The 11,121-nt window shown below is 40.4% G+C and overlaps 1 protein-coding gene across 1 annotated transcript in view; it reads left to right on the top strand.

The window, feature by feature from the left end:
- Nucleotides 1-10,637, top strand: part of LOC124055753 (plexin-A2-like) — a 69,253-nt gene extending 58,616 nt beyond the window's left edge. The window contains exons 23-32 of the mRNA XM_046382869.1: nucleotides 581-647; nucleotides 1,031-1,177; nucleotides 2,827-2,986; nucleotides 3,749-3,852; nucleotides 5,862-5,958; nucleotides 7,050-7,249; nucleotides 7,374-7,543; nucleotides 8,068-8,280; nucleotides 8,989-9,139; nucleotides 10,211-10,637. Coding sequence (XP_046238825.1) covers nucleotides 581-647; nucleotides 1,031-1,177; nucleotides 2,827-2,986; nucleotides 3,749-3,852; nucleotides 5,862-5,958; nucleotides 7,050-7,249; nucleotides 7,374-7,543; nucleotides 8,068-8,280; nucleotides 8,989-9,139; nucleotides 10,211-10,306 — 1,405 coding nt within the window. The 3' untranslated portion in view covers nucleotides 10,307-10,637. The remainder of the gene's footprint in view (nucleotides 1-580; nucleotides 648-1,030; nucleotides 1,178-2,826; nucleotides 2,987-3,748; nucleotides 3,853-5,861; nucleotides 5,959-7,049; nucleotides 7,250-7,373; nucleotides 7,544-8,067; nucleotides 8,281-8,988; nucleotides 9,140-10,210) is intronic.
- Nucleotides 10,638-11,121: the final 484 nt, after the last annotated feature.

Here is an 11,121-nt window from a genome sequence, read left to right on the forward strand (position 1 = left end):
AATCTGAAGTACACTCATTAAATATAAGGATGAGTTCACTTGGGAGCTGGTACAACAAGAACTTGTTAGCCCAAACACGCGGCTCTTGCGGAAAAAAACTCTAAAATTTAATGGGATGCTGTCAACAGAAGGGTCGATAAAGGTTAGGGTTGAAATGCGGGACCGAAAACGAATGACAGAGACAGCGGGTTAGTGAAGGAAAGTGACTGGAGGCTGTAAAGCTGCAAACTTTGGATCAGATTCAGATAAGCAAAGTAAGTTCCTAAGTGTGACACAGTGAGGGAGTAAAAGAGTGAGCTTGAAGTGGACGCCTAAGTTGTGTCTGCACAATTATGTCATGACCCAAATATGTTGTGCACTAGCAGCACTTAACTTACAGCGTATCGTAGCATGTGTCCTTTGAGACCAAACGGCTGAGTAAGGATGCCATTTCTCTGTAAACTCTCCATGTCATGTTTTTTGGTTCCAACAATGTCAGACTCTTCTACATCTTAAATTATAAAAGAATAATCAGAGCACTCCAGCTCTCTGTGGGGCGGCTCTTGCTAACAGACGAGTGTGCTTTCTTCTTGTCTTGCAGAACAGAGTCAGTGGCGGAGAAGATGCTGACAAATTGGTTTGCCTTCTTGCTCCACAAATTTCTCAAGGTAAAATGAAATCTTTCTCACACCTTATCGCTACGGGTGTCCAAATGATGGACTATGACAATGCCCCTTAAAATTATTAGCACTGCTTTTGAAGTAGACTGCTGTGTATGTTTTTGTTGTAGCTGTCATTTTATCTGTCTGATACGCACATTGCGGGGGGATAATGATTACCGGTGGGGTCAAACATATTTCCAGCTTTTCAATTCAAAAAGGGACAAAGCTCTTTTGCTATTATGTTTGATGTGTCATGCTCTAGTTACTGAGTCTCATCATCTGTGCTGTTGAATACAGATCTCTTTCTTTCTCCTCACTTCTTTTCTATGTCTTATTTTCTTTTGCTCCCACCTTTCGCTCTAATCCCTGGGTTCCCTTCCAAAACAAAGGAGTGTGCTGGCGAGCCTCTCTTCATGCTGTTCTGTGCCATCAAACAGCAAATGGAGAAGGGACCCATAGACTCCATCACTGGAGAGGCACGCTATTCCCTCAGTGAGGACAAACTCATTCGACAGCAGATTGAATACAAGACGCTGGTGAGTCATAAAGACCTTAATAAAGAAGTCCAGAGTTTTTGTCTCTATTCATTTTTTGCACATCTCTTGGCAAAGGGCCTTGACAGATCCACTAAAATGTGGCATACATGGGCTGTGTTTGTAATTTTATGAATGCTCTAATGATTCAGAATGTTTCAGTAACATGGAGGCAGCAGACAAATTATTTCGCGCAGATCGATTTCCATCTCGTCATGTTTAAGGACATGTTGACAAAATTCCTTCACAGCAAATTCATTCAAATAGCTGTGAGTTTAATGCCAAACCCACCTTCATTTTCTTATTCATATAAACATCAGTATGTTAAAGTTCACTGCAGTCTATGTTTCTGTGCAAAGACAAGGATTTGATCCCTCACTGACTTCCAATCATATGTTTACAATACATTTATCTGGTAGATGCTTTTGTCCAAAGTGTTTCATATTTTTCCATTCAGACACATCAGTAGCAATCTGGGGTTTAGTGTCTTGCACAAGGACACTTGTAAGTGGAGTACCTAAGCCCTTTGACCTGGAATCTCAGTGAGGTCTCTGTGCCCCCAATACAATGCTATTTATTCAAATTTCAGGTTTTGTGCTTAAACTTCTCTAGGCCAGATTAACTTATATGGGGGCATTCATAGTGTATTATAATACAGTTACGATGCTTTATGACTCATAAACACACATAATGATTCTATATGAACAGTCATAAAACATTATTGACTAGTTCTTGAGGTTACCTCAAGGGGCTAATAATAGATTAAGACTACCTATGCTCACTTATAAACACATCACTGCGGTAAGGACTTATGCTTATATTTATGCTATGATAGTCCATGCAGCATCATAAATTATCATCATGTTTTACGCAAAGTGAAATATATGTTGATGCATCCATAATAATGCAGCTCCATCATAGGGTTTCATTAAAGGTGAGTATAGGTAAGAGTATACAGTAGATAGTCATAATGCATTATAAGCCAGTCTCTAGTTTATAACGAGTCAAGAGCCATAAGACACTTATATTTATAATTCCTTATAAGTCAGATGTGTTGTGAGGGTAGTCATAAAGCATTACAATACACTATGAATGCCCTCATAACACACGACAGATGTGGTCTTCAGAGAAAGTGTTACTGAATGGTCATCTATCCGATAAGGGGAGAAATCGTGAAACAGAATGAAAATACATACATGTGAGCGTACAAAATTTGGACTGGTGCATACTAATCAGTAAAGAGTGATGTGATAGGACCACCTGTATAACACCACCATGCCTTTTTATTTTACCTTCCCATTAAAACTAAGCTGGCTGGGATCCTCCAGTGGCCCGTCAGAATAAGTTCCCCCTCAGGCTTTAGCTAAAGTGCAGAGCCTGCCAGTGACAGGATGACACCTCTGTGATATCCATGTCGGAGAGTCTGAGACGCTGTGTCTCATTACTTGTTTAATGCCCCTGCTAGAGCTGCACACTCATGTCTTAGTGAAATTACATTTCTGGTCAAGACCCTCTCCACCAGGACAGTTTGGTGAGGAGTAGGTAATGAAAGCACATTCCTAGCAAGCAACACCTTTCTCTTTCTCTCAATCTTTTTCCCTTACTCCTCCTCCACCCCTGTCTCTTCATCTCTCTCCATCCTGGATCCCCAGATACTGAGCTGTGTGAACCCGGACAATGAGAACAGCCCAGAAATCCCCGTCAAGGTGCTCAACTGTGACACCATTACCCAAGTAAAGGAGAAGATCCTGGATGCGGTGTACAAGAACATGCCCTATTCGCAGCGACCACGGGCTGCAGACATGGATCTCGGTGAGGCCCCATTCATAGGGTGAAAGACTTATTTCATAACACTAATGGTCCGATACTATGTCGGCATCACATATGTTGGAATAATGACAGGAGAGAAGAATGCAGTCGAGAGAAAGCATGTCAGATATGAAGATGTGTGACTTCGATAAAGGGCTCAACTTCAGTTTCCAGGAGAAAATCCCTCCCCTCACCTGTTTACTGCCGTAACCGGAGCAACACTCACCAACAGTGATGTTAAACCTTACTGACAGCTCACCTACACTTAGGCTTACACCCACAACATGTCATCCAGTTCTGAATGACTCGGCACAAATCCAGCTGACACGCACCTTCAAAGGGAGTAAATAAGATACCTTGTAGGTAGTGCCAGATATTGCTTTGGGTTTGTAGTTTTCCACCCCGAGGGGCTTTCACAGGTTAGGGATTTGGAGAGGATCAGTTTCTCCGTGTTGCTTTGGGCAGCTTAAATGCCCATGAAGACGCTTTGTCATTTGTGTTTTGTTTGCAGAATTTAATTTTCAAGAGTAAACATAAACAAGGCTGTCTCTGCGACACTTTGACTTCTACATGTGACAACTTACAGAGTTTCAAAGAACAAACTAACACAATGCACACGAGGATAACGTGACCACACCTGCACCAGCACAATGGGACAATGCAAGACAAATGATGGATGTTAGACAATGTGCAACTGTCAGTCATTTGGGATACAACATACATGACATTTGTCACATATTTACTATTGCCTGTATTTTCGTACAGAATGGCGACAGGGCAGAACAGCACGCGTGGTCCTGCAGGACGAGGACATCACCACCAAGATAGAAAATGACTGGAAGAGACTTAACACACTCATGCACTACCAGGTTCGTTAAGAATACAAATATAGGGGCGCCCCTGTAGCTCAGTTGGTGGAGTCTGCGAACCATGTACTGAGGCTGTCTGTCCTCTGAGTCATCCACAGGTTCGACTCGTGCCTGTGCCTCATTTGCTGCATGTCATCCCCTCTCTCTCTCTCTGCCCCCCTGTCCTGTCATGTCTTTAGCTATCCTATTTCAATAAAAGGCAGAAAGCCCCAAAAAACAATTAAAAAGAAAAAAGAATACAAATGTAGAAAGGGCTAAAATTAACAGTTATTTATATTATATATATATATATATATATGAAAAATGTCCACCGCAATTTTCCTTAAAACCGTAAATTGCTCATTTTATCCAACCGATCAACATTCAATTTACAATTACATTAGAGTAAAGTAGTACTCACGTTCAAGAAGATTAGAACTAGAAAATGTTTGGCATGTTAGCTGGAATATAACTCAAGCACGTAATAAATTATCAATTTAAGCCAATCTAATAATTTCAGCTCTGATTAATATGAAGTTTACAAAGCTACTTTACACTTAAGTCATCCTTTCATACTCAAGGCTTGACTCTTTTTTTTTTTTTCTTTCTTTCTTTTTTTTTTTTTTTTACAAAAAAAACCAATTACCTGGTGTCACAGCAGATGTTGTTGGTGAAGGACAGGACTTCTCATTCATATTCCTATCACTCGTCTCACCCCTGCCAACATTTTTTCAGCCTCCCAGTCACAAGCGCACATAGTTGACCTGAACATGCATTTGTGTGCCTCAGTCTTTTAGAACATCTTTTCTGAGCTCATAAATATGACTACACAGGTCTCCAACCTTGCATGAGTCATCTTGTTTCCTTTGTCGGTCAAATGTTTGTCTTGACTATCAGCTTTGGCCAAATGTACCACTCATATATTTCAGTGCACTTTGTGTACTTTTGTTTAAACAAAGAGAGAAATAAAGACAAGGGAAGTCTGCATTTCCTGCAATAAAAGCATGTTTTGACAAAAGAGGCAGGTACTCATTCTTATCCGTCAGGGAGATAAACAATTTTGCTCTTTCATTCTTAATCTCTCAGCCAGGTGTGGAAATGTTTGTTCTGTTGCTAAGCTGGATTTGTATTAGCTGCATTTGTAGCTCATGCAGAACAGTAGCGTGAATTTTGTTGACGCTGCAGATGATCTTGTCAAGTCTGCCAAGCACAACTACAGTACACGGCATTTACCTGAAACTACTATACAGACAAACACTTGAGCCAACACTTGCAGTGAGCCTCTGCCTTATGCCAACATTAAGTACCCTGTGAAATCTATTCAAACAAACTCATTTTTCATTATGAATTGGATTTGCTTGTGGGTTCATTTTAGGTCTTTTGCATTTAGGCTGGAAAAATACTTCATGCATTAGACCAGGGGTTTTCAAATTCAGACAGAATGGGTCCACCTCAAGACAAAATTTAGACAACTAGAGCCCAGTTTTTTTTTTTCGTGCACATCTGTGTTTATATTTTGGAAAACTGACATAATTAAAAGCAAGCCAAAATTAACCATTAGCAGTTCGCAAACTAACTATGTGAAAAGACAAGCATCGCTAGACTCAGTTGAGACTGAAGAAAACTCAAAATCAGGATGATTTTTCACTAGGTTCAGGAGCAATAAGAAGCACCTTTTTTATTTCCAGCTGATTTATTTGCAATGGACACTGGAGATGATATCCTCGGAAAGTGTGTTGAAAACCTTTGATTTAGACTGGCTTTTCATCAGTCAGTTTTTCCAAATGCAAAGTACTGCGGTCGGAAGTACTGCTGACTTATTGTCATCTTAAAAGGTTTGATGGAAGATAAGAAGTTTTTAGTTCATTTAGTTCTACTGGGATTGTCTCATTACTAACAGAGAACCCTAAATGAGGAGCTGCCAAAACCAAGTATAGATAAATAAATAAAATCCAACCCTGATTACGTTTGACTAACAGATTACACAAATTCAGAAAAAATAAGTGGCATGCTTTACTTTTGTCTTCCAGGTGTCTGAGCGCTGTGTGGTGGCCTTGGTGCCCAAACAGATGTCCTCCTTCAACATTCCTTCTTCAGCCAGCTTCCCACGCAGCATCAGCAGATACGGTCAGCACTGTTTTAAGAAAATTCACATACTTAATATTCATCCAACTTCCAGTAGTGTATCACCATCTGTTGCTGTTGATCATCAGTCTGTTTTAAAGCACATTAGCAGATTACATAGCACATTAAACAAAGAGATGCAATGTGATCAATAATATTCAACAGAAAATGAACACACATTCTGTCCCATTTAAAATTGTTATGTTTAAATTAGTCTTTGTACTGCGTGTGCATGCTCTTTGAGGAGACATAGATTCATATAAACTACATCCTTGGCTGATCTAACATTTGAATCAAATCACATCCTGAAACTGCAGCTCAGGCCAGCATTTCATATCACACCCATCAACCGCAATATTAAAAGCACCTGCCTGATATTTTCTGGGTCCCCCATGTGCTGCCAAAACCACTCTGATCTGTCAGGGGAAGGGACACAGGACCTCTGGGGTATTTAGTGGTCATTGGCATCAGAATGTTGGATCCTTTGGGTCCTGTGCAATGAGGGTGGGGCCTCCAGGTGGGAAAGTATATTCAGCTTATGCTGGTACATCTCACAGATTCTGATTCAGGATTCAGATTCAGGTTGTGATCTGGGGAGTCTGCAGGCCTTTGTTGTGGTCCTTGAGACATTCCTGAGCTGATTTTGAAATATGAGGTGGTGCATTGACCAGTTGGGGGGAGGCTGGTGCTGTGCTAATGTTATTCACTTCACTGTAAGTGTTTTTAATGTTGGCTGATGAGTGTAGATTTTAAATGATTTAATAAAAAAATAATAATAAATAAAAAAATACGATGAAAGGAGGAGCAGAAAGTGAGAAACACAGCCTGGACAGAAAACATGCTTGTAGTGAATGAGTACACTTCTCATTACTATGCCAGCCAATGAAATAATGACAGCAAATAGAGTCTAAAAGCATACCACAACCAACCCGCTCTATTGCAGATTACAAAAGGACAGTCTGTCTTAAGTGTAAGTGCAGTCCTGAGAAACAAACTAGACTTTTCTTCCACCTGAGCAAGATACTCTATTTAAAAACTGCATCTGGAGTATTTTGCAATTGCATTTTCTTTATATCTGACATTTGACCATCTAGGTGTGGATGTACCCTTCCGCTCCACACCCACCAGCCCAGACAGCCCCCACTCCCGTGTGCCCATGCTGACCCCTGACCTGGAGAGTGGGGTCAAAGTTTGGCACTTAGTCAAGAACCACGACCACGGGGATCAGAAAGAGGGCGAGCGTGGCAGCAAGATGGTGTCTGAGATCTACCTGACAAGGCTGCTAGCAACAAAGGTGGACTTGGATTTATTTATTCAATGATTATTTTTAAAAATACAACACCTAACAAAACATAATGCACCATCCGCAATCATAAGCTGAAGCACAGTTAGTCTTAACTGTATGCACTGTTCTGTAGGGTACACTGCAGAAGTTTGTGGACGACCTGTTTGAGACCCTGTTCAGCACTGTGTGTCGGGGCACAGCGCTTCCTCTAGCAATCAAGTACATGTTTGATTTCCTGGATGAGCAGGCTGACCGGCACGGCATCCATGACATGGACGTTCGTCACACCTGGAAGAGCAACTGGTGAGAAAGAGAGGGAGCCTGACTGGTCACCTTTACTGTGTCTTTAAAGTCATCTCACTTTCTTTATAAAGCCTGCTTGAAATAGTTCCTATAGAAACCTATGTTTCAGATTTAACTCAGTTAACATTTCTGAATTATTAAACTCTAAATGCTGTGCAGTATTATCCCTTTATCTTTTAGGTCATTTATCTCTTGTGTTTTGTACAGTTGTAGTTGTTTCATGCTAATTTGAAGATGTTCTTAACTTTTATTCTAAAGCTCAAAACTAAATCTAGTAATAATATAAAAAAATCACTGATATCTTGTTTCTTGTTTTCATCTTTTAATCTCATTGTACATGTGTATAGTGGCAATAAAGGCATTCTATTCTATCGATTCAATCACCAAAGTCAATTTGAAAAATCAGGGATTGATCAGGAGAAACCCAAACAGGAACATCTATTACCCATGAAGTTGCATGCAAGTCTGAAAATCTTTCTCTCTCTCTCTCTCTCTCTCTCTCTCTACTCTTTCGATATCTCCAGCCTGCCCTTGCGATTCTGGGTAAACGTGATCAAGAATCCCCAGTTCGTGTTTGACATTCATAAAAGCAGCATCACGGATGCCTGCCTGTCCGTTGTGGCCCAGACCTTTATGGACTCCTGCTCAACTTCTGAACATCGTCTGGGCAAAGACTCGCCTTCCACCAAACTACTGTATGCCAAGGACATACCACATTACAAAAGCTGGGTAGAAAGGTGTGTAGTCATGCTTGCATGTTTGTGAGTGTGTATGCGCGTACAAAAACAGATGTGCCTCACAAGGACAGAAAGGTGTTTCAAATCCCCCAAACTGGGAATTCTTGAAAGTTAGAATTCACACTTGATCTTGCAGTATCAGGTTTAGTCTGAACAGCCTCATTCATTTGTTTATTTCTTAATTCTGACTCTGTTTTTTTTCTCCTTTTTTATCATCTGAGGTCTTATCTTTGTTACTATGTTACTCTTCCATAGCTATGGTAAAACAGAGTTTTGTCATGTTGATATAACTACAATTTATCAACTGTTTGGTTTGGTGTTTCAAATCTCCCTGGTAATGCAATTAGGAAGAATCCTCATGGGACTGCATGGAGTTATGACTGAAAATCAGGATGCAATTAGCCATGCAGCCCCAATAGGGTTGACAGAGTGACTAAGTGAACATTTTCATAAGTACAGAGATATGAGTGTATTTGTTTATAAAAAACAGTGTGCTAGTATGGCTTTAAGTCACTGTGACTGAGTGATGGAACCTGTGATTGATACATTTCCTTATTTTCCTGTCAGAACCCCAGATTTTCTGGCATGTTTAAGATTTGATATTTTTTGACTTTTTACAGCAAAAGACTGAATCCAAATGTAGAAAAAAGCTCTGGTATGCATGACTGTGTTCTTGGCTCTGCAACCGTATGTGTTGTCTCCTCTCAGGTACTATGCTGACATCAACCGCCTGCCTGCCATCAGTGATCAGGATATGAATGCCTATCTGGCTGAACAGGCTCGCCTTCACTCCAGTGAGTTCAACATGCTCAGTGCCCTCCATGAGATCTACGCTTACGTCAGCAAGTACAGCCAAGAGGTGAGGCCCAGTCAACATGCTTTATCATAGAAATGTGCTGTAGAGATCCTGCTGGTTTGCTTAGCCGACTGCAGTATTAAAGCAGCTATAAAGTATGTTTTGATATTAACATAGGATAAAATGACTGTGTGTACTGTAAAAGGTGTCACTAGTGAATCTACAGACATTTGTCAGCAGACACTGCAGTTCCTTTAGGCATTTTATTGAAAACAGCTGCATGCTGGTAGCTCTCTTATCTCTGACAAATGCTCTGAGTGCCACCTATCCAGCACTAAACAACAAACAAAGTAAAGTACTCTAGTTCCCTGGACTTTGTGGCTTTGAAGCCTTGAGTTTGGCATCTGCCATCTTGTTTTTTGTGCACAAAGCAAAAGTTCATAAAGACATGGTTGGATCAGTTTGGTGTGGAAGAACTTGACTGACATGCACGGAGCCCGGACCTCAACCCCATCAAACACCTTTGGGATGAACTGGAACGGAGATTGCAGGCCAGGCTTTTTTGTCTGTCCAGCATCCAACATTATGCCTGACCTCACAGCTCTTTGTGTATTTGAATGCAATGTCATTAAAGTCCCTGGTGGTGTAATGGTCAGGTGTATAAAAAAGAAAAGAAGAAGGGAAAAAAAAAAGAGAAATGTTAGATGGGTCTGAGATCAGGGCTCTGTGCATGTCATTCAAGTTTTTCCACACCAAACTCATCCAGCCATGTCTTCATGGACTTTGCTTTGTGCACTGGGGCTCAGTCATGCTGGAATAGAAAAGGACCTTCCCCAAACCGATGCTACAATGTTGGAAGCATAGCATTGTCCAAAATGTCTTGGTATGCTGAAGCATTAAGATTTCACTTCATTTGAAATAAGGGGCGATTCTTTTATCTATATAGTTTAAATGTACAATACATTTAGCAGAATTACCAACCAAAACTGTTGGTGTTGTAGATCTGCTGTGTGTTTGTTTGATGCATAATGTGCATGTACATATTTATATGATTTCCACAGCTGACTAGCAACATGCCTCTTGTCCTTGGTTTCACAGTTTGTGCTCATGTGTGTATTTCTGTGTGTGTTTCAGATCAGTGAGGCACTGGAGCAGGATGAACAGGCCCAGAAGCAGAGGTTGGCGTACAAAGTGGAGCAGATCATCTCAGCCATGTCTACAGAGAGCTGAGACACACACACACCCACACACATACAGTATGCACACACTATAACAATGACACAAATACTTTCTCACACACACTGCAGACATAATGGACCTACTGTATAAACAAACAGACAATACTTTGCATACACAAAGATATACGACCACAATTCCAGAAAACTGGGGTGCTGTGTAAGACATAAGTAAAACCAGATTACAATCATTTACTGTCAATGAGTTTATGAAGTGTTTCAGAGCCCATGTAGCCTCATCCTTGCTTGTGAATGAGTGAGCCTTTTGAGGACGCTTCCTCCATACCCAGTCATGATATTATCACCTGCTACCAGCGAACCTGTTCACCTGTTCCAGACAGGTGATTTTTGAGCAGAACATAATTTTCCCAGTTTTGTTGTGCCTGTCCCAATTTTAAAAAATTCAGAATAAACACATAATTACAAAAATTAGTGAAGTTTATAAGATAAAACAGTAAATACACTGTCTTTGGGCTGTTTCACACAGCATCACAAACTTCTTGGAATCAGGGTAATATAATATAATATAATATATAATAATAATATATGATATATATACAGTCTCTCTCTCTCTCTCTCTATATATATATATATATATCTATATATATATATATATATCACATATACATGAACCACTGCACACATCGCACATAAAACAGCAGATTGTCCCAAAGCATGACTTTTAAATCCAATGTCATCGTTTTTTCAGAAGACACTCCAAAAGGCAAACATCCAACTTCTAAAAAGGACACATTTTAGAGACATATAAAGAGAGAGACAGAGGGAGAGAGAGACAGACAGACAGAGGAA

The sequence above is a fragment of the Scatophagus argus genome, chromosome 3, assembly GCF_020382885.2.
Source record: "Scatophagus argus isolate fScaArg1 chromosome 3, fScaArg1.pri, whole genome shotgun sequence".
In the NCBI taxonomy this organism is placed as follows: Eukaryota; Metazoa; Chordata; class Actinopteri; family Scatophagidae; genus Scatophagus; species Scatophagus argus.